The following is a 24507-nucleotide window of genomic DNA, read 5'->3' on the forward strand; positions in this document are numbered from 1 at the left end:
AAGGGAACAAATCACAACTGTGTTGCTTTAATCTGCTACTAGCTATGACATTTTACCTTCTCATGACACCACGACACAAAGCCTCTTCTCTCTCTCAGGCTGAAAATGATAATAAGAGTGTTTGGTGTGTGAAAGAACACTAATTCCAAACCACATTTCTCTCAACCTCTCCCCTTCCCCTTTCTCTTTCCTTCTCTCTCTGGCCTCCTCCCATCATTCGTCTCTCACTCCTTCCTTTATTATCCTTATCAGAACCCTACCCGTGTATGATTCAGATCTAATCTGAGTGATCCCAGATCATTGGAATTATAAGTCTGAGATCTATTTTTATCTCAAGCCAAACCATTTGTTCTCTTACCTCTCTCTCTACTTCTCTCTGCGTCTATCTAGCCATCTATCTATCCCTCAGATCTGGGTATGACAGTTTGGCTGTAATTAAAACTTGTTTAAACCCTGCCCTGACATTCAACCTGCCTCCCTCATGTTCCAGCTCCGCCTTATGTCTGAGAAGGTAATTCAACTCTCTTTCTTTCTTTCTGTCTGTCTCTCTCTCTCTCTCTCTCTCTGTCTCGCCAGGACTCTGACCTTGTCCTGACGTTCAACCTGTCCATGCATCGCTCCTGGTGGATGGAGAACGGCCCGGGGTGCAGGGTGACACCCATCACTCCTCCTCCCTCCTGGGCACCCGAGGACCACCGATACATATCAATATCTGGCTGCCTGATGGATTTTCAGTTCATAGAGGTGGCTCACTCCTCGCTGCAGATACTCCTGGCTGTAAGTACTTTCTAGTTTAGACTGCAATTTCAAACCGGAGTGTAGTATACATGCTGTTACATCTGGGTTACTTTCTTAAAAGGCCGTTATAGGGGTGACCTGTTGCTTGCAGCGGGTGCTACTTTTGTTCATGACAGTGCTTTGAAATGAAAGCAATTATTCATTTGATGTCACATTCAACTAAGTTTAATGTATTCTAAAGTGTATTACAACCATGCCAACTTCTTTATCTGTTGCTATGAGTTAGGGGAATTGTGGGTGATTGTGCAACTTTGTGGTATCCGTTTTATAGTAAAATAAAGCATCAAGGCTCCATTAAGTTAATAACTTCATACCCTTATTAACATAGAATGGGTTGGATAAGCTGCTTTAGAGACTCTCCCTCTATCTCATTTTTTTTTTGCATGTCTCTCTCTTGCTCTTTCTGTCTTGTTTCATTGTTACAAAAAACTATTTCCCTTTCTCTGTGTTTCCCCCTACTTGTCTCTTATCCTCGCCCTCTGTATTTCTTCCTCTCCTGCACCGTCAAACCGTGATGATTAGCAGGATGAGAAGAGACAGCAGAGAGAGAAATGAAGAGCGGGAATGAGGGAGGCCTGTCACTTTTCATCTCGGTCTCCCCTGCAATGTAGCTCCGGAGTGTACACACGCCTATGCATACACACACAGTAAACAAACCGGCACATTTATGTGACGTGTATGCATCATTAAACCAACAGAAAGAGAGAAAGAGTGTATCTCAGTGTATCTGCCTCTCTTCTTTTTCGGTCTGTATCTTCCTCCCTCACTTAGTATGACTGCCTCTCTCACTAGCTTTCCTCATGTACTCTCTATGTCTCTCCGTCGATCGATAGTGGTACTTACAGTGTGGCTTTGTGCCAAGCCACCACACAGCTGTACCACTGTCTCACTGTAATTGGTGTGTGGCAACACTGTCATGCTTCATGAGCACACGCTCTACAGTCTGACTGGTTCACTGGCTGGCTGGTTTACTGTAATTGGTGGAAACGCTGTCAGGGTTCTTAATAACATACGTTCAACCAGTCGACGGGGTGACTAAGTGAGGGGTTATGTTTTGGTTCGCTTGAGTCAGGCGGTAACCTGACTGGTTGAATGTTTACTCGTCTGCTACCTGGTTAACTGATACTGGACGGGGGGGGGGGAAAGGTGACTGGTGAGGCTGAAGTTTTCAAGACAGGATAAAAATAAAATCTGAAATGAAGATATGTCATGACAGCGTGTGGAAGTCAGAATAGCCACTGAGGCATTTCACCTGTCAAGGTCTTCAACAGAGCATGTTTTTGTTTGGCTGGGTGGTCAGTTGAGTGTGTGATGGACTGGTTTGCTTGTCTAAATGTCTGTCTGTCTGTCTGGTTTACTGAGATACAGGTTCATATGTTGTAGAAGTTCAGGTCTGACCGCACACCAAATCTTATTACGTAGTTAATTACTTTTACATGAGATAAGGAAATGACATGTTACTCCTCCAGCTTTTTCAGGCTTTGTCCAGTGGTTCCCAACATACTAGTCAAGTTCTTGTACTATATTTCATGTGGTTTATACGTTGAATTGTAAACTAATTTACTGTCTTGTAATGTTAGTAGCTGATTGGTTTGTTGTCTGATTGTTACAGCAAATTTGTGTTATTTCTTAAGGGTTAATTGACAGATTAGTTTACCAAACTGCAAAGGGGTTTCTTCATAATTTGGCGCACAGTATGAGGATCTCAGCGGAAACAGAGACGAGGGAGGGATCTCCAGGGAGATCGAGACAGTCCTCAGTGAAATGTAGGCCATCACTGCCAGACTGCAGCACAGTCGGGGAATGTGCAAGTATGACTTCAGTGATTACAGTTTTTCTTTCAGCTTTATTCTACCTGCTAATAGCACAGACAGATCATTAATTAAATGACACTGCACAACAAAAACATCAAAGATGAGGCTTCCTGCTGGCCCCGTGGTCTAGAGTGCATATCTGCAAGTAATTTCAGTGATTAGCATAACTTCAACCGGAGTGGAGGAACTAATCAGTGAAATCACCTGCTTTTGTCTTTGGCTGGGAAGGAAACCTGCGTACACTCAGACATCCACCGCACACAGTCGAATAACCTTGACTATGAAATGTTATGAGTTCATGTGATGAAAATTATCATTAGCTCTGCCTGCTTGTCTGGATGTTACACCCATCAGCAACCTTGAATAAGTGTACTATAGGAAGGCACAAGAACACATTAAAACTAATTACCGTGCAATATTGGTATCCGTAGTCTAACATATTGAGCTCCAAATTTGGTCATATCCTTCACATTTTTCTGGTGTTAAAATCCAAAATGTTGAAATAGTTCTGTCAAAATGGCCTATGACCAGCAGGAGGTATAAACATTTAAGACAGCCATGACCCTCTTCTCACCTTGCATCATCTAAAAGTCAACTTGTGTATTGCAGAAAATGTAGTTAATCTACAGTATGCACTTGTAGAAACTTCCAACAGAACAGGATCCTGTTATTAGGTCACAAAAAAAAAAACATAATCAAAATGTTTTATGCTTCATGATGTCACTGACAAAATTCAAATGCACACAAACTCACTCATTTCATAATTTATACCAAATGCAGGAAAAAAGCAGCAACTGAAACTGTGAACCCCAAAGCTGTTCATGGACAACACGGTTTTTAGTGGCCACAACCAAAGGGAGACTTACTCTGTGTTCTATTCACTCAGTCAATTAATCAGTTCAAAGTAAAATCATCATATGATAACTGTTGATGCATTGTAAAGTCATTAAAAGTATAAATCTAAATTAAAAATCTAATATAAAGTTTCTATATTCATCACTGGAGAAAAAAGTGTCATCAATGAGTCATCAATCAGGATATGAAGTGTTGTTTTCTATTTTCTCTTTTTCTTTTACTAAATCGAATGTGACATTGTTGTCGTTGACCACAGACAATGATGTCATGTTCAGGTCAAAATATTCATGGAGGCGGCACTTGGACCAGATTGGTTTTCATAGCTGTCGTTATTCATACATCAAGGAAAAGAGAAAGAACAATGCGTGTGAATTGAATGTCAGTCAACCAAGGCAACCTGCTGTGCTCTACAGCACTAATCCCATATTTGCTGAATAAGTAATACGTATCATTTTATGGTTGTACTCATACTATTCGGAACTCCTGAAACAATTAAACAAAAGCTTGCAACAAAGGATTGTAAATGGCGGCATATAAGAACTGTGACATCAAATGAAAACAAACAAACCCTTCGAGGGTGAATGAGGTTGTTGCTTCATTTTTGCTTAATTTGTTGTTGCTGTAAGCTGTATGCAGAGTTTTACACAAGCATCAAATGGCACATGCACATTTAGATGAAAGTGATTAGGCATAATTATTGATTGTAGCATTACAGCGATTTTTCAGTGCAGGGCTGACTTGCCAAATATTTTCATCACAAATAATTTACAGAGAGCATAAGGGGAGTGGGGGGAAACTGGAGCAAAACATTTGTTTGAGTGTAAGCGTTCATCATCATCAGTGCATAAACAGACTTAATCCAATGAATGTGACATCACAGCACAATTTATCTGCAGTAGAATGATGCAGCTGTAATGGATTTTTTCTCATTTGAGATGAATACAGTCTCATCACAGAGTGAAGCGTTCAGCATGAACCAAGATTATCAGACGGATAGTCATCAACTCTGCAAACATAAAATACTCATAAACTGTGTGAATGTGGTTAGATTAAAGAAGCAGGAAATGGGAGAGAAGTCATTATGGATCTAAATAACGTGGCTGGATGGTCGTACATAAACCTGTGAGCTGATTCAGTTTTACAAGTGTTACAGACCTTGAGGGAGATGATGCAGTGGCGTCAGCACTTTTCTGCTGCGACCATTTTGGCAAAATGCAACCTCACTAGGCAGAGTGCCTTCCTCCTTGGTGGAGGACAAATTACGTCACTGGGTGACTGACCTATACATGCCCTCCCCTGGCGTCTGTCCTTGCTTTTCTAAAAGGTCTCCTCCCGTGATGCTTTCCTTGAATTTTTTTGGTCTCGGGCTATGCAGAACACACTGTAGGTTTTTCCTTCCTTTGTCAAACACCAGCTGTTTGACATTCAACTAATTTCTCCCTGAGCTCCTTTCAAAACTTACAGGTGTTATCAGAATCTCCACAAGGGGAGCATTTGGGACTTGATGACTGTAGAAGAAGCTAATGATAATCTTTTATTTTTAGTTTAATGACATTTCATTAACAAATGGCAAATGTAGCCCTACATTTTTATGGGCTACTTTATCCTTTTGGGCACAGTGTCATCTATAAGGTTTTCAGCTAGGTCGAAATTTGTCCAAGGTTTTTATTTTATGACCAAAAAAGTATGCCTCTGATAGGGCTGGGATGATTTTGCAAAAATATTATATCACAATATTGAGGATGTGACAATATTGATGATATTTGTTTTGTTTTTTCCCCAATACAAATGCCATGAGAAATGAAACAGCAAGCTAGGTTTTCTGTTAAAATTGTTGTCTATTTGTACTTGCCTAAATAAATACAGATAAGATATAATAAAGAAAAATAAGGATCAATGGTTTGCTACATTACGTTGCCTTTTATTTTTACTTTTTAATCAAATCATGCTACTTTTTTTAGATATTAAGTTTTAGATTGCTAATTCTGTCATACAGTTACTTACTTTCATTTAATACATGTATATAACATATATTCAGTTTGGTAGTATTTTGTGTTTTTCATCGAGCCATCCACATCTCTATACCTGCATATCCATCGCATTGTTGCGGGGGAGTTGAAGCCTATTTGAGCTCAGAGGTGGGGTATACTCTGCACAGGTCTGTCACGGGGCTTACACATACAACTGTTAACACTCACACTTACATCTATGGTCAATTTGGAGTCATCATATCACCTAATGTGTTGCTTTGACTGTTGGTGGAAATCCAAGCATGCATGGGGAGAACACGCACACAGAAACACCCTAGCCGACCTGCAGGTTTGAACCTTCTTGCTGTGAGGCAACAGTCCTAACCACTGCAACACCTCTGTTTTACTCTCATTTTTTAAACCAAATTTGCTTAATTACAGATAACTAAGACTAATCTGACATTGTGGTCAGATGGGAGCCATAATCAAAGTCCCAAGAGGCTGCAGATAACCTTCAGAGGTTGAAAGTGTGGCTTCAAATGTCTGCAGTATGCCTTAATATAAAATGCCCAAAATTGGGAAGACACTCTGAAACTGGAAGGTGTATCTGCAGTGCAGGAAGCCGACTTTGCAGTCATTATCATTGCAGACATTTGTTCAGAACATTCTGTTCAAGCTTTGAGGGGGAAACATTTAACAATCAACTATTGTGGAGCAGTAGAACACGTACTTTGACAGTTGATTACCCATAGCATTGCTTTCCCCTCCCTAAAGGTAATGCCACTGGTTTAGCTGACTTACGTTGCATAACTAACTACATTTGCTGTGTTTACCATGGCAACAAGCACCTGCTGTATTGTATATTTCAGAAATGGGGTAAAGACTGTCTCCCTGTCTCCTGGGGTAGTGTGTATCCACATGTGTATGCACATAAAACACCATAAAAACGGTTTCTGCTCTGAATGAGGTAGACGCCTTTGTGAGGTGAGGTGGTGAAGTTGTACAAGTTATTTCTTGTCAGGCTGATTAGGGCAGGGGCCCACTACTTCTCTCCGTCTGAGTCCATGCTGAAGTGGTGCTTTTCCCATTTCCACTTGTCACACCGAACATCCTTCAGTTTCGCTGCGGTTACCAGGTAACCCTAATCCACAGACAAAATGAAAAAAGGAACTGGTGTCTACCTGAGAAACCTGTAGGCAGCTCACTTTAATTCAGTCCATCCAAATATAAGCAGAAGCAGCAACCAAAGAAAAAAACTTTTAGACCAAAAAAGAGGGACAGGGGAGAAACTAAAATACTTTTTCCTCTTTCTTTTTATCTCACATACACAAACTGTGGTCAGATCGTTTGAAACCACTGTAAGCTAGTGAAAAGGCAAAATTTTCTCAAAGAAAATTTAATTATGCTTTCAGCTGCAAATTATTAAATTGAAACATTTGCAGTAGTTGAAATACTGAAAGAAGTCGAAGTGGCAGTCAGAAAGAAAGAAGTTGAAAAGGAAGTGTTCAAATAGTGTTGAAGTTCATTTAATTGTAAGCGGTGACTGAAGCTGAAATCGGTTGAAGCGAAAGTGCTGAAAAGAATTGAAGATTTGGTTGAACTTCAAGCACTCAGAGGGAATGAAATCGTCAAACTGTGACACATTTTGTTGGGAGTGTCAGCTGAAGTTGAACAGAAAGAGATGAAAGCAGTGGAGGTGGTAGTTAATGAAGACTAAGCTTAAGAGTAAGAGTCTAAAGCAGCTGTTGAAATGTATGCACTGAAAGCACTTGAAGAGTCAGCGATTAAAGCAACTGGATTTAATACTGATACTGATTGAAACTGCAAACAATGAAAGCAATTGGTATTAATTTATATTAATATAAACATCAACAAACTACACTTCCTTATATTTGAGTCACCATGAAGTAGGCTCAGTAAAATACAAAATAAATAAAATAATCTTCAAGAAAAATGTCAGTGTTATCTGAATACAACACTGTGGGCTACTAGATGGCTAATTGTATTTTGATCTAAATCTTAGTCATATCAACATCTGTTTTAGGAGATTCAGGTATGTATCTTAGATATAAAATATATTTTGGGGAACTATATACAAAGTTTGCAGGGTTAATGAACATGATACAAATATAACTGCAGGCACCAAACCTACCCAGATGAAGAACTGCAACAGTAAACAAGATAAGACACATACACGTCACAGCTCCATAGCTAATATTGGTGCACCCCAGCTATTTTATTTGGGTTTCTTCACATGGGGAGAAGATATAATCAGGCTTATTGTAACCACGATATTATGTTTAGATGCAACAACACCAAAACTGAATAGTGGAGTATCCAGAATATTAACAGGATATTGATGTGCAGAGAAATGTGCTCTGTCAAAGCTGATCAAATGTTCTCCATTGCAGGGCGGCACGGCTCTCTGCACTCGGTTCAGTGATACTAACAAAACTGCACCAAAAAGTCATTTTCACAGGCAATGAGCCTGCAGGAGACAGAACGGGCTCCAGTTCAGCTTCTACTCCAAGTAGCAGAAAACTCTCGACCTAAACTCATGAAAGTATTTGAACAATACTTCGACTTTGCAACATTTAAAATGTCTCTAAAAATGAATGGGAATGATAAATCATTTTAGCTGTAGAGGCGCTCGGCAGAAGAGGCAGTCGATGGCCAGAGGTCATTTTAATCTTTCAAAATGAAAGTATACTGTCAAACTGCTAAAAATGACAACTAAAGTTTATCAACATTTGTGATCAGTGGTAGTTTTTCCACGACATTTCCGCTACATAAAGGCTCCCGTGTTATCCAAATTGATTTTCTCATCACCGTTGATCCCCTTGCTGATACTGGCAGCATTGTCTACTTCCAGGATTTGGCTCAGCTTAAAGTAAATTCATCCCCCACAGAGCAAAAAACACTATATTTCTATGACTCATTTACTTGTCAGAGACGTAGGAGAAGGAGGAGGAGAGAAATGTGGGAGAGAGGAGAAATAAAGAAAAGGAAATGAGAAAAAAAAAATTGAGATGGAAGGAAAGGAGAGACAGAAGGGGAAGCAGGACAGGAGAGAGGGAGAGAAGAGGAGGGAGGAGCTTTGGGAGCTGAACATTATTTAGACTAAATGAGGTCAAGACCTTGAGATATACGCTGAATCTCAAATGTAGTTGCTCACATTTGCAGCTGGCGGTGTGTTTACGTGCTGGTGTGTGGCTGTGTGAGTGTGTGTTAGCATGTGTCCGTGTAGTCAATAGAATACCAACCAGGTCAATGTCATTTTTCCTACAGTTAAAGCCTTATTTAAGCAATAAGGCTTCTTTATTCAGGGTAATATGTTCGCTTATTACCTCGTACACGCACACACAAATTCATCCATCACTGTCTGCCTGGATCTACTTCTCTTCCTTTCCACATTTATTTCTTTAATTCTCTCGCTTCCCTCCTCTATCATCGAGGGCTAATAAGGTCACTAAAAAGCCGACCTTACGTTGTCCTGCATCTTTTCTCCAATCACCAACCTCCTATCGGTCGCCTTGGAAACAAACAGCAAATGAGCGAGCGGATCAGAGAGCAAAGGTGTTCTGCTAGTGTGGACTGCTATATCACTGTCTAAACACAGTGCACACACACACACACACAAAGGTTCAGTGCTATCTTTTTTTGGTAACAATCATAACACACAAAAACACAGCACTGTCGCCCCTTTGATAGCTCAATCTGCAGCTGTTACTGTTCTCAGGTTTGTGAGTGGCTACAAATGGATGTGAGATGATGAAGTAGAACAATGTGAGGTACGAGCCCTGCTAAGGTGGCTGGTGGTTTGATGTAGTTTGATGTGGTTTTCATTTTGATGATAGCGATAACCAACATCAACACAAGCCGTGTTAAATTCCTACACATCAATGAGTTGAATTTGGGACAGCACACGTTATGTTAATTGTGACACATTAAGTGTGTCAAGGACATTAACACAGTGACTGTGTCAGATAGATTAACACAGAGATGTGTAATGATGTGTGTAAATACTAACACAGTTATGTGTTGATGTATAATAATGTGTAAATATTAATACAATCATGTGTTGCTCAAAATTCCACGTTTCATGTTAAACTCATGAAATTAAAAAGTTCTTCAGGAAACCTTACATCTAGGGTTTTCATATATTAAAGTCAAGTGATCTAAAATCAGACAAATCACCAGGAATCTGTACAAGTTCTCATCAGCTCTTTCCACTGCATAAAAGTGGTCATCAAAACAGTTGACATTCACAACCTGTACAAAAGCTACAGCAGTGCCTTTGTCTACCTGTGGGAGGAAATGAACTATTTCTCCAAAGACTGGTTCATTTTTAGTATCTGCTGTTATCATAACAACAGTCCCTGTTCTGCATGTCTGTCCGCACAAAGTCACTGTGTGAGAAACACACATCGTTTCCGCAAAGTCCCGTTAAGAAAGATGAATTCGTTTAAGGTGTGTAATGTTTTAATAACTTTGTTTTATCAATGTTTTATTGAATCTGTTCTTACGTATTGCTTTGTGGCCTGGTTTGGTTGCCTCACCCTGTCCAGTAAAAACAGGCTAGCAAAGCTTGTTAAAGTGGCCAGTAAGGTTATTGGTTTGCAGCAAGCCCAGCTCCAGGACATTTACAGTAAGCCTATTATCAACAAGGCCCAAAGTATTCTTAACTGTCCTGACCATACACTTTATAAGGGGTTCGACCTTCTTCCCTCTGGCCGCCGTTTCAGAATGCCTAAAACAAGGACACAGCACGCCAGAGTTTCTTAGGCTAACTTTTCCTGACTTTTAACTTTTTACTTGCACATCCACATATTTATATATATGTAATATTATGTATTGTATATATTATATTTTATGTACTGCCACTGCACAGCATTTTACTCAATTGATATTGTAATTTATTTTGCATTTTACTTGCAGTGCATATTACTAGATCTTGTACTGTGGCCATCTTTGCCGGCTGAGGTTTTTCACTCTCTGGTTCAATGTGGTAGGAGTGTCTTTGTTTTTACTTGAGCTGATGCTTTACTCCAGGATTTTCATTTATTTTGCTTGTTATTGTCAGTGTTTATATGTCTCTGTGTAACCTGATGTGTTTGATGGCTGTTGCAGACCAAATTTCCTTTGGGATAATTATAAAGTTGAAGTTGAAGTTGAAGTTGAAGGGTTGACCTGAGGTTATCGATCAACTGTTCACCTTTGTCTAGGGATCTGAGAATATCTGGAAATAAACACACACACATTTTGTTACCCAGTGTCTGACCAAACCTCCAACAATCCATTTGCTGAACCTGTTTTTTGTAGGCCAGTGTCTTTGATATTTCTTAAAATTGCACGCAGCATGTGCTTGATGATTGAGAGGGTTGTGCTTGGCTTCAAACCTCATACAGCCATAGTTTGGACAGTGGTCCAAATAAGACCATCATGCTTGGATAATGTATCATAAAATGGTGTTTTGGGATGAGGTTTCTCCTCGTTCTTTGAAAAGTCTATGATGGCTTATAATGAGCTGTTTCAAACACACAGCAAGTCTGGTGGTTACAACGGGTGCAAAAATGATGCTGCATATTTCGTGTAGCAACAGAAATAATTGCCAGTGTAGGCTCTCTGGATTTACCAAGTCTCCGAAAAGGAAAGGTAAGGTTTGTATGAGACACCACATTTGCTGTGGTCTGTCTAATATCAGTCTTGGATGTCCTCAAATTGAGGATGACGCTGGGTTCGTGTTTCTCATTCGAATACCCATAATCAAAGTTGACTATTCCATTTAACTGTTTCAGGCACAACAGTTTTTCCTCATAAATGTAGTGTCAAAGTAGTAGTTTTACCTCTAAAGGTGCAACACCCTCAACGACATCATACATTATGTCAACACCCACATTTTCTGTTACATGAAAGTATTCCAAAGTATTCAAACTGAATTGAATCATCTTAGATTCCTGTTATCTTTCCATCATTTAAAGCAACATGCTTCTGGTAATTGTCTCTTTTTCGCCTTTCAAGATCATCTTCAAACACAATTTGTGAAGTATTCTTACCAACAAGGCAAAGATGGCAGAATGTGTTGGCAGAAAAGCTTTCCAAATAACCACACAATGAATGACATGCTAGGTTGTTATCTGTAAACAGGCACACTGTTACATACAGTAAGTGTGATTCTCCTTTCATCTCAATCTCTATACTATGATGTTATAGAAATCTAATGTCATCCAAGAGTGGTTCAAGTATCTTCCCAAAACCATATGTTTCTATGTCGATGGAATTGAACAGAAGGCAGAGATGGATATTTGTCAGGCCTGATTGTACTCAGGTGGCAGGTTTCTTAAGGAGAAATGCACAGCCCCCATTTTATGAATTTGACCTCAGAGAATTTGTGGTTTCATCAAAGTATAGCTGAATGTGTAGGGCATTTTGATGTCTTTTGTACAAGTTATGCCTGGCAAAATGAGCATCGTCACAGTAATCACACATCTTTCCATCTTTACTATTGTGAGATTGCAAATGCAAGATCTGCATTTTCTCATTACAGAATATAGATTTCAGTATCTCTAGAATGGAAATATACTGAAAATTAGCGGTTAGTGATAGTTCGATTAATCCACTTCTTCTTGTGGTGTCAGCTCTATGGCCTAGGAAGATTTCTGTTAGCTTCCCAAGAGAATATTTATCCTCAACATATTTAGTCATTTTATAGGGGTTGTCCAAATCATCAAATCATCATTTTGCCGGGGCCTATATTTACCTCAGCTGCAGAGGGTACCAGGCCTTTATTGGAAGCGGGCTTATATTAGAGAGAGGCTTTTATTTCTAATTCAATCACACGAACATGTGTTACTTAGATGTGAAATTGCTACTTTCATGGTAGATCAGTGACCATTTTCAGGCCCCACTTCAACCACAAAGCACATATCAGTGAACACCTGGGATAAGTAAACATGAGTCTTATCAGGCTTAGGATGTCTATGAAACGAGGGTACTGTTTGACAGTGTCTGCAACTGTAGATGACTGGGTGCTGATCCAATTTCTGCAATAGCTGAAAGTCTTTTCAATTGCTGTCTTGATCGGGCCCATGTTCTCTAGTGATGGCTTCATTCTTTTGATGACAGTCAGCTATTCACTTGGGTTTTCATCTGGTGAAGGCTGAGCTGCTGATGCTGCACTACAAGGCAACTTCCTCTTATGCTGACCTTCTTCTAGATTCTGTCTGATATTCTGTAGCTTCATTTTTATGAATCCTTTATGGGATATAGGATCATAGAAATGTTTCTACAAAAGAAAAAAATATATACATATATATATTCTCTACATGAATGAGTACTTAGGGCCATCTACAGGGAGATTTGATCATTTCTTCTCATACGTATCATACATCTCAACCAAAAAAGAAATTCAAAATGTTTGCAGAATAGTGAAAATGAATAACTACAAAGCAGAAAACTGAGGCCACTGGTTGAATTAAGCAAAGTGTCATCACAGCTCCTAGACAGTAAAATAATATGAGAAAATGGTATACTCTGCATCTTTGATAATTAATAAATACTTATAGACCCTTCACCCTCTCCAGAGACCATAACATTCAGCGAAGGGAAGAGTGTGGTTAACTATTTAGCCAAAATGCAGTTTCTCTGCTGCAGAGGGGCAGAGCAGAACAAATTATAAAATGACAAGCCCTTGGCCGATTGTCAATATGTAAAGTATGTCATGTACAGTCAGGAGTTTTTAAATCCACTAATAGTCAGACCTGAATCACTGAACAAAAATAGGAAACTTTAATCTAGAACTGATATCAAAAGAATGGGTATCTACAACTTACACTCCATGTCTCTCTATAAGGTCACTGATGCTTAATTTGACAAGCTTCTTTCTGCTGCTGGTGGGCAATGTGCCTGTCTGCTGATGTTCAGTCAATATGTCTGGAGCCTTCTTTTCCAGAAGAGTTTTCAGCTTTACAGCCTGGTCCTTCTACAAAATACAAGATCAAACAAACCCTTCAGTGACCTGGAACAGGGTGCAAAAATGTCAATGTCTTCATGAGTGGAATATGTCAGCTAAAATTTGCTAGTGTAAAAAAAAAAAACATATATATATATCCTATACAGTATGGAAATCCCTCAACGTGGTCACCTTTTCATTTTCAACATGTGGAGCTTGAAACTCCACAAACTCCAACTGGATCCCTGTGGAGACCCTAACTTGGAACTTCTCATAGTCATTGACATCTGTGCTTATGTCACAGTCGAGGTACACAGTCTTTGAAGTCATTGTTATACTGAAGAAACCTTTCTAATTGCACTGGATGTGAAAACTCTGAATGACAGGCCTGCAAAAGCTGTGAGGCATTGTTAAAGTTTCTTGCACATTTCAGTGCCATTGTTATAGATGGATACAGGCACTGTCTTGAGTCCGGTGGTGGACGGGGGTCATTTTTAGACAGCAGTGTCAGTACGTAGCTGTTAGGGCATTAACATTCTTTTTTATATAGATTTCATGACATAGATAAGTCGACTCTGTCAGCATTGACCTTGCAAAGTTCGTGTTGACCCATTTTCAACCCATGAAATGCCAATTTTAAGTTTACAGCTTAAAAACATGTTTAAGTGCACAGTACATCTTCAAATACACAATAACATCAATTTTCCCTGTCCTCTAGCTCTGCTGCTCATGTCCTCAGTCACTTGCATCGTTGGTAGTCCAAAAAGAGATTGTCTCTGTGTGAGGCACAGGGATAAAACCAACCGACAACGGATATACAATGTGATTGGCCAATAATGTAACACATTTGGGTGTATTGGAAAGGATGCAGCATGCAACACATTATTTGCAGAAAATTGACACAAAATGTGTTATTTTGCAATCTACACGTTAATTGTGTCAGGAAACAACACATCTTTATTAAGTGTGAAATATGGAACTATCTGCTTTGACGTTGTAATACCGAAGCAATAAAGGGAGCTGAAAATTCAATTTCAGTTATCACTATCTCACTTATGTTTACCCACAGCGCCATAATGGAGAGACTGTGACCATTCTTCTTTTATTTATTTATTTATTTATGTTACAGTTGTAAGGTTTGGAGCCGTGTATTAAAACAGTGTCAGTATAGCTTTGAAACCATTAAAGTTTAAGCTAACCTTGTGGCTGTCATTGAAGATACCAGACATTTACTCTGTGTGTGTGTGTGTTTGTGTGTTTGTTTGTGTGTGAGTCCATTGATTCAAGTGCTCTATTTTTGAGCAAAACACCACAGTGCTGTCCTGCTCCACTTACACCAACACCTGTTTCCTCTGTCTGTTACAACTATTTGTTCAATGTGCACAGTTTCCCTGTTATCTATCTATCTATCTATCTATCTATCCGTCTATCTATCTATCTGAATGTCTGTCTCACCTTTATTGCTGATGGTATTGACATGATATGAAAGAATATGATGTCTTTCTACATTCATGATCATGTTTCTCTTTGACTCGGTTTAACAACAAAAGAATAATATATTTCTGTCTCTCTCTCTCTCTCTCTCTCTGTTTGTCCTGCTCTCTCTATCTCCAGTTGGTGGGGTTTATCTACGCCTGCTATGTGGTCAAGCTCATTTCAGAAGAAGAGGATAGCTGTAAGTACACAGTCACACACCTTCACACACATTTTGCAACAGACCCAAAAAGCCTAAAGAACCAAAAAACATGTCTATAAAGCTGGCAGTATTTGGAAAAAGCCAGTTTCTCAGTGAATTGACTGCTAAACCCAGACACTGTTTCTACACTTGTCATGCTCTCTTACAGTCATAACCAAGGTAATTTTTGAAACAATGGGTCCTTGATCTCAGGCCAAGGCAGATGAAAGCAGGTTTCTCATTTATAGCTGGCAACCGTCGATTGTCACTGGTGGGTTTAATCAGCTTTAGCTAGCTAGCTAATTAAGCTAATGTTAGCTCCTTGAGTTGGTTGAAAACTCCTGTCTTCAGCCAACATTTTACTGTAATGTTTCCAGCTGACTCATTTTAAAACAAAAATCTTGTAAAGTAGTCTTAAATGTATACTTGGCTACATACATTTTATCTTGCTAAAGCCGCTTGTCCCTGGCAGAAAGTCCACATCCTCACCAGATGATGATCCATGTAGAAGACATCTATTAAAATGTCTGCAACATGTGCTCCAGATCTCATCTCTCAAAAAAAAAAGAAAAACAAGCAGTATAGCTAATTATCCTAGTATTATTAGTATGAAATGTAAGATCAGACTGTCAGTTTGTTCTCACGTAACCCTGTTTGGCTCATAAATTTACATACTTATTAGTGTTTTCAAACAGTATGTTGTAATTTTTAGCATTGCAAAATAAAAGGCTTTGAGGATGCGGACTAACCAAAGTGGTTGGCAAATGTAACAGTATTTTGGGGTAACATTGACTGTGGTTGCTGGACTATAAACTTCCTCAAATCCAACAAAGAGCAGAGTCCGCTAACATTAGCCTAATAGCATTCAGAATCGTTTTTCACACAACTGAGAAATAATGCACAGTGGTTGTGTTAGTTGTGTTTTCAACATAACCTATAACCCACAAACTTATGTGGTTGATTAACTGATTGATTTTATTTATGGATTTAAATAGACACATAAAAAACAAAAATCCAAAGGATAGCATGTTAAAGTGAAAACACTTATTTCCAACATGGTCCCAGGATGCTAAAAGACAAATAAAACATAAAAAAAAACACAATGACATTCAACATAGAAATTAAACAATACAACCCTGAAATCCAAAGACACATCACCACAATTTAAGAAATAAAACACTCACATCAAAAAAACAAAGACAGCTAAAGAAACTGTCATTGCAGATTTAATTTCTGTTACCCTGTCCTACAAAAAAATCCTAACCTGACTTCTTTAAGCCCCTTTCATATTTAAAAACTGGATGTGTAGCAGAAGGCTGATTCACAACATGGCACCAGTGCAAAAAAAAAGGAACTTCTGGCTACATTATTCACTCGAGGAACTGAACATGAACACACACTGGCCCTGGCATTATAGTTAAGCTGAGTATGGACTACTGATATCTGAGAACACAAGTATAGAGGAGCATACCCACTGATAATATTGTACACATTATGCAGCCTCTGTTGTTCTACCCTGAGCTGTACTGGAAGCAGTCCTACCCTTCTGAATTCATCACTAGCAACATGAGTTTGAGGGGATGTATTTAATAAATACAGAATAATATTATTTTGCATCACCTGCAGTTTGTTAAGATTAGCTGTCAAACCACTGTACCAAGCAGAACATGCATTATCAAAATGACACTGTGTCAATGATGACACGAGAAGTTTCATAACAGAAAAGTCAAGAAGCCTTGTTCTGTGAAACAGAAACTTGTTGTTTGTTGGCACACTTAGATAATATTTTAGCAGCAATAGATTCACAGGACAGTGACTGTTCCAGTATTAACCCAAAATATGAAACATTCGTCTCAGATACATGTGGTTTGTTAACGATGCACTCCTCGCCCTTGGAAGTAACACTTGGTTACTACTGTAGTGAGCCAATCAGCCGGACATGCTCACGATTACATTGCACATTTGAGCAGACAAAAACACTGTTTTATCTCATCCTTACATTTCTGTTCTTCTGTTTTTTGGTTATGTTTTTGTTACACTCTTACTACAGCCACATGCACACTCCTCTGGCATGTGGAGAAGACCAAAACTTGCTGTGCCTAGTTAGGGTTGGTTAGTTTTGATTGGACAGTCATGGTTCGGGGAAGAGTTTAGCGAACCGTTACTTCAGAATATATTTGATTAAGCAAGTTTGGGTGGTTTAAGTTTGTGTGGCTGGTGTTTATGAGTTTAGGAATCAAGCAAGATATAAAAGTAAACTCAGTCTGTTCCTCTGTTTTCTCTCATTACTGCTTCCTCACTCATTCTCTTGTTCATCATCTGTGTAATAAAGCAGCAGGATTGAATGAAGCCATCTTGGCCTTTACTGACACTTCAACAGAATTCAAAGTGAATCTTGTAGCCTGCAGATTTTGTTGCTAGGCTCATTCATTTACAGTAACACAAGGAAAATGAGACAGGAAAGAGAGAGTGTGGAGGATGAAGGGAAGCAGGTAGATTCACGCTGGATCAAAGTTGCCTTTCATTCATAGGTTTCTCCCACATACTTATAGCTTTCAACCACCATCACCAAGCAACCGTCATAACGCAAGAGGAAAAGAGTGAGGTGGGAAAGAACCACAAAAGGTGCTCACCAATCCATTCACACACCATTTATCTTTGTCTTTTAACAATTCATCCATTCATCATTACAGCTGTGTTGATTGGAAAGCGTGCAACCTTCAGAAAGCCACACTGAGTACTATTCTGTAAGCACTTAGATAGTCTTAATGGATTGCATTTGAAGTGTAATACCAGTAATATACAAGGGAAATACGGGAGGCAAATCAACATATTAACTCTGTGATTATTCTATTTGAAATGCGGCGCATGTCTGTGAGCATTAATTTGAATGAGCCCATTTACCTGAGGCCATCAGTTTAGTTATTCCATTAAAGCAGACACAGCCGTTCTGCGGCAGGATCAATAACCAGACATGTCTTATTCAACACTGAACTTAAGATGCTGTTTGCTCACACATAAATATTGATAGGCAATAAATGCAGACAGGATCAGTGGAAATAGTTTCAAGTGCTGAGAGTAGACAAGTTTTCCTGCTTTCCTTCCTGCCCAAAGCGGATTGCGGATTGAGATTGGCAGGGCCAAAATGATTTCCAAGCTGCATCTGTTAAAACTGTGGGTCAGCATCGGGTATAAGACCTGCTTCTGTTTCTAGAGGCTTTTCATGTGATCTCTCTGTTCAATGAGGTCACTGTGAAATATTAAATCATCAGAATGATGAAGTTAAAGAGCAGCTCAGAGCGATTTTACACTGTATTTATCCCACTTTTATGGAGTATAATTGAGATTCAGGGGTTATTTTGAGATGAGAATTTTTTTAATGTTGCATTTTAATGAGCTTAGCAGTGACAGGAAACTCAAAATGCCACTTGTTCTATGTCTAAATAATTAATGTCCAACAGTTACTATTTGGCCTTTTCTTTTTATATTTTGGCCCCTGGCTCTCTGTGCTGAACATTTCTGTTTGTTTTGTACCCTGAGAGAGAGTTTGGTGGAACTAAACAACAAAGTTGGATGAGATGGAGTAACATGTGTATTCATGTACTCAGTGACACAGAAAATGACGTTGTATTGTTAAATCATTCTTATTTTTACTGTAACAACTGAAATCCCAGGAAGACGCATAATATTATAAGCAATAAATTGATTATTTAAAGGCCATGAAAACCTTATTTTCTCAATGAGCTTCTTAGTATGAGCGATGGGGTCCTACATGAACATGCAATTTTAAAAAAGTAAGAACGGATTTGTTTTTTTCACAAGGGATTTCTGTATTTGTCGTTCTGACTGATTTGAAGTGAGTGGGGTTCAGTTGGAAAAAGGTGATGTCATGATGTACAATATTTTCATTTGCTAAATTTGAAACTAAACGACAGCTGTGGGGCAGTTGTGTTTGCTCACACCGTCAATAACAACTTTTTCCTGAACTTAAATTAAGATTTTTGCTTATTTAGACATCAATATTTGATGTTACAGAGAAATCCTTTAAGATTTAAAACCAAGTTTTAAGGAGCTTTAACAAACGCAGACAGATTTCACATTCATGCATCATCACTGATCCATCTGTTCATCTGTTTTATAAACTTAGGTTGTGCTCGTCATTCGCCTTGTAGGGCTGCCAAAAGAGCATAAAAGTTGGACTTGGCTCAGTTTTTGCCAGAACGCGATGCAATGTCATCAAATATGTGCGAGCACGCATTTCTGTAACAGAAATGTTACATTTCTTGTAACATCAAAGCTATACTTTTTACCTCGCAATCGTCACAGATAAAATGATTGCTGCCGAGTAGCAATATTCTTTTCCATTATGTTATAAACCACTGTGCAGTATTTTGGTATCTGATAAGTGTTCAGAGTCATGGGTCTGTTACTCAATCTCAACTTCCTGGATCATATTTCATGTTTCTCCAGTACCTGAAGCAGCAACAACAGTCGCTTTGCTTTTTTTTTTTTTTAATGCAGGCCTGTTTTTGGGTCTGAACGTCCACTTATGATGTTAAAAGTCACAGGGGCTGGAGGCTATCCCAGCATGCTTTGAGTAAGACACAAGGAACACCTCGGCAAGTCTATCACAGGACAAACACATGAAGACAAACACATTCACACACACATTCACACCTACAGGCAAGTGAGAGTTTCCTAAATTGCAAGTCTTCGGGAGGGAAACAAGAACACACAGAGGAAACCCATGCAGATACAGGGAGAACATTCAAACTACATATAGATCAGTGATAATACAGCGAGCCGCGTGAATAATTTTCACACTTCTTCTCAAGGAACAAATGTTATCAGGATTCGAATTAAGGTTTCAGGCCACTGAAATAACATGAACATTACGGCGCGCGCACCATTTTTATGTAACGCAAAAGATAATTTTCTCCTGAATAATTTGGAGAACCTTTGTAATCTTCATGTTGCCGAGCCTTAAGTCCTGAATGCGGCTGTGGAAAGCACTGCGCGATAATGCAGTCGTGGAGACTAAACAATAATCAGGGAGCTTTGTCTGGAAATGTGCCTTGGGTGAAGAAGCTAATACTCCCTGTGGACCAATGAAGATTTTGAGTTGCTGAGAAAGCTAATTACTCCTATAATTATTCTGTGCATGTGTGGATAAGTGTGTGTGTGTGTGTGTGTGTGTGTTTAATAGTGTGTGTGTGTGTGTGTGTGTGTGTGAAGGTGTACGGTTGTGTCTGCGTGTGGGAGATTAATCATTATAGTCAGTCTTATCTATCTCGCTGCTACTCGAATGTGTCAGATTCTTATCAAACACGCTACATGAACAACAGTTTCACACACACACACAGATATACACACTCATCCTAAGATAACTGAAACAATCTTTGTATGATCAGGCTTTGTGGGATGTGTTTTGGATCTGTAGGACACTTCAGTCAATAGTAAACATTGCAACTAAAAAATAACTGAAAACCACAATTATTTAAAATGATTTGTTAGTTTAAAAAAAAAATAGTAATAGTCTGTCTTTCTCCTGGTTTCTGGGGAAGTTTTTATCGATCACACTGCAGTTTCTGGCTTCTGGAGGGAATGGTTCATGTTTTAAAGCGCTCCTTGGACAGGCCCTGGCCCTATGAATAGAATATTTGAATTTTTAAATTGGGCCACTATGGCATGATAGGCAGCACACTGACAAGGTTAGGAGCTCCGTTTCCTCTTGTGTTCAAAGGCCCGAGCATGGCAGAAACTCTGCTGGGACTATTTGACTGCAGCATGAATCAGCAGGAAACCCTCGACGTTCACACCGGGCCGTTCTTCCACAAAGGATCCACACAAAGAGGGAATGCATAAAGCATAGGCAACGGCTCTTATTGTCTCACTGAACAGCCATAATGAGCTAAATGATCATAAAATATAGTATTGAAGCAGTCATCTGTCGTCGTCACTTGTCCTGCTGTGTGGCATAATCTAAATTACATGAATACATTAAGAGGATTATGGGAGATGTGTGAAAACTCACAGCCAAACACTGACTTTTTACATCATTTTAACAGAACAAAGCACAAGAAAGGTTTGTGAGGACAGACACCTTGATCGATGGACCTGTGTGGTTCTTGAAAACACGCTGTGATAAAACAAGACAAAATATTTTCATACATTCTTACGCTGATAAAAGGATCCTCAGTCTAATGATTCTTTGCACATCAGATAACATCATAATGAAGCACAAAGTTTTTTTGTTGAAGGAATAATTCAACATTTTCGGCTCATTTGCTTTCTTGCCGAGAGTTACATGAGTGGATTGATACCAGTCTCGTGTTTCTACACTAAATAACTTATGTTTTTTTGCTATGTAATATTTATCTAATCACTTTGTACACTCTTCACTTCTTCGCACTATTTGTATCCTGTTTACAGGTTCATAGAAACGGTTTCACAATCTGAAGATCGTTGTGTTGTTATTCTGTGCAAGTAAATTGAGAGCCACTAAACCGGAGTCAAATTCCTTGCATGTGTAAACATACTTGGCCAATAAAGATGATTCTTATTCTAAAAAACATAGCTACTGCCAGCTAGCGATTAGCTTAGCTTAGCATTAAGACCGGTGACAGGGGGGAAGCAGTGAGACTGGTTTTAGCACTTCTAAGTTTGACTAATGATGCTTATAAATCTTTAGAGATGCTAGTAAGCATATTTTGTTATGTTTGGGCAAAGAAAGGCTAGCTGTTCCCCACTGCCTCCAGTCTTGCTATGCTAAGCTAAGCTAATCAAGTTTCATATTCAGCGTACATACATGAGACTCTTATCAATATTCTCGGCAATAAAGTGAATAAATATATTTCCCGAAATGCAGAACTATTCCTTTAAAAGGAGAGTTACAGTATTATATTCTGCTCATAAGATGTAAAGATGAATACATAACTCCATGCTTTTTCATGTGTGTTTTTTAATAAGCAAATGCAAACTAATCAGTGAAAAGTGCATTTTTTTGGAAATCAAACTGCCTGATCTTGTTTGGTGTTGGTTGCAACGTGATATTTGGGCTCATGTCCCTGTTTATTGCAGGCATAAGGTATACTTATAGTTGCTTTCATCTCTGCAGTGACAGCCAAATCCCACATTGTACTTGATGTTATGAAATCTCGCTGAATAAATATGAAAGTATGCTGCTGATCAAGGCAAGGAAGTACCCTTTTATAGCTCCGCTATAGAGCTCCACAACATCAAAGTAAAAAAATATCATGGCTTCCTCTCTTCAAAAGTCCAGGCTTGCTGCCTCAGTCTGAGGAAAGCAACCACCTGCTCGCAGCTCCTCAGCTTGGGAATCTGTGGATCTATCCTAGATAATTTAGGAGTTAAGAGTATTCTCAAGTCATAAATATATTGCTGCACAAGTCTTAGTCTAACTCCTAAAAATAGATTTAGATTTGCAATGCAGGATTTTCATACAGTTGAGGCCAAATTTTCATTCAAAGCTGTATGCCCATATCCCTGATTAGCTGTTAGAGCAATGATAGAGATGGTTGTTCTGGTACGAAATGTACTGTGGAGATATCTGTAGGTGTTGAAAGCCTAATGCAATGAATCATTTGTGGTGGGAGGCTCCCAGCTGATAACCACAACGGCATGTGTTTTCTCTAATTGATGCTGTTTTTGTTCAGTTGATTTTATAGGAGGGTTTGACTCGTATGGCTACCAGGGGCCTCAGAAGACTTCCCACCTTCAACTACAGCCCATGTACATGTAAGTATAGTACATATCGATTTACAAATGCCTTGCTGAAATACTAAGATTGTTTTTATCACATACACAATAGTATTTTTAGTCAAAACATTAGGATAAAATAGCATTCACACTGCCTGTATTTCTCACTGTCTTGAATATTAACAGCGAGGAAATGCGCCTCAGATCTGGCGGTGGTGGCCTGACAGGCTTCGCCCTCTTAAATTCAACCCCACCATCAACAGTGTACCGTGTCTGGGAACTCATTTTCATCCGTGTTTAATATCTTGAGTTCTGCATTGAGGATTATATAAGCAAAGTTCTCGCTGTTTCAACATATGGGCTTATCATTTATCAGCCCAAGGTCTCATTAGTTATCACTGTTGTAGCACTTGTATCACTCTACTCACACGTGGCGAATAAAGTTGGGTTATGAAATGAAAACCATTTTACCCACACTGACTGGCATCCTCACAAATATAACTGTTTTTTTTTGCATCTTTGCAACGTATTTGTATGAGGATTTCCTGAGATTGAATTCTCAGATTCCGGTTTCATCAAGATCTTCAGTTAGGATAACACAAAATGAGTCCACGCTTAGACATCCCCGCATCAATCTCGCCCTCTCCCTTTGTCCCGTGGCAAGCAGCAAGCAATGCAGCAAAAGCTACACCGGTGTAGCAAACAAGACAAAATAATGGTGATTCTACTGATATGCAGACGACAGGTTATCAATAACTGTTTTTATTGGAAAAAAAGAGCTGGAGCGAATTAGAGAGATACAGAAGGACAAAGAGAGAGATGGAGAAATGGAGATAAAGATGGAGAGGGCGAGAGACTAGTATATAAAGAGAGAGAGAGAGAGAGAGAGGAAGAAGAGAAAAACAGTGATGGATGAAACGTAGGACTAAACAAAGAAGAAAGGCAATAAAGGGCTATTCTGTAGTTTTATATGTCCCCTGTGGAAGCCATAACACAGATCATAAATCATCGACCCCCAAGATAATGGCTGCAAACACAAACACACACACACACACAAAAACTGGAACATGAATACAAATATCTGCGCACACATGCACACATACAGGATCACACACACTCAAACACTGTGTACTTTGCGTACAAACATCTACACACAGTAAATGTGCTGATAGACGGCTTGTACACATTAATGTATACACAAATGTAGACACACGGACACATGTACATGCATACACACACATACACAAACATCATCAATATGCTATCATTGTTCCCCAGCTGTTGTCCCTTCACTATGTTGTTTATTGGCTCTGGCCAGAGGGACCAATAAAATAGCATCAGCTGTAGTGTCCCAAAGGAAATCTCTCCCCGTCTTTCACCAGACACACACACACATACACACACAGACACACACACACACACACAAATAACTTCACAACAATTACCGCCTCCAGAATTTTGCACAAATATGTACTTCTTGGCAAAGAAAAAAAAAAAACTGTTGACCTCAAAAGCATGTGTTCCTCCATGTGCATTGTAATGAGCGCATGAGAGTTTGGCATAATCCCAAAAGTATCACAACACATGAAAATAGAATAATAATAAGAATGACACAGAGCTGAAATATCGTGCTCTGACAGTCGTGTTCATTTTTCCCAAATCTGATGTTGGATTTCACGATGAAGTTCTGGTGAAGTGGTTTGATTTGTAGCTTGAAACATTTTA

General features: G+C 39.1%; 1 protein-coding gene and 1 long non-coding RNA gene across 2 annotated transcripts in view; one reads left to right on the top strand and one right to left on the bottom strand.

Moving 5' to 3' along the window:
• Positions 1-24507, top strand: part of nkain2 (sodium/potassium transporting ATPase interacting 2) — a 107432-nt gene that overhangs the window by 77997 nt on the left and 4928 nt on the right. The window contains exons 4-6 of the mRNA XM_042389555.1: positions 577-777; positions 15003-15063; positions 22740-22821. Of these exons, the coding sequence (XP_042245489.1) occupies positions 577-777; positions 15003-15063; positions 22740-22821 (344 nt within the window). The remainder of the gene's footprint in view (positions 1-576; positions 778-15002; positions 15064-22739; positions 22822-24507) is intronic.
• On the bottom strand, positions 12643-15589 carry LOC121881827. The gene is made up of 3 exons (XR_006091927.1): positions 15502-15589; positions 13270-13418; positions 12643-12722 (listed from the first exon to the last, which is right to left on the bottom strand). It is a non-coding gene; the product is annotated as an uncharacterized LOC121881827 (long non-coding RNA).

This window comes from Thunnus maccoyii, chromosome 17, assembly GCF_910596095.1.
Source record: "Thunnus maccoyii chromosome 17, fThuMac1.1, whole genome shotgun sequence".
NCBI classification, from domain to species: Eukaryota; Metazoa; Chordata; class Actinopteri; order Scombriformes; family Scombridae; genus Thunnus; species Thunnus maccoyii.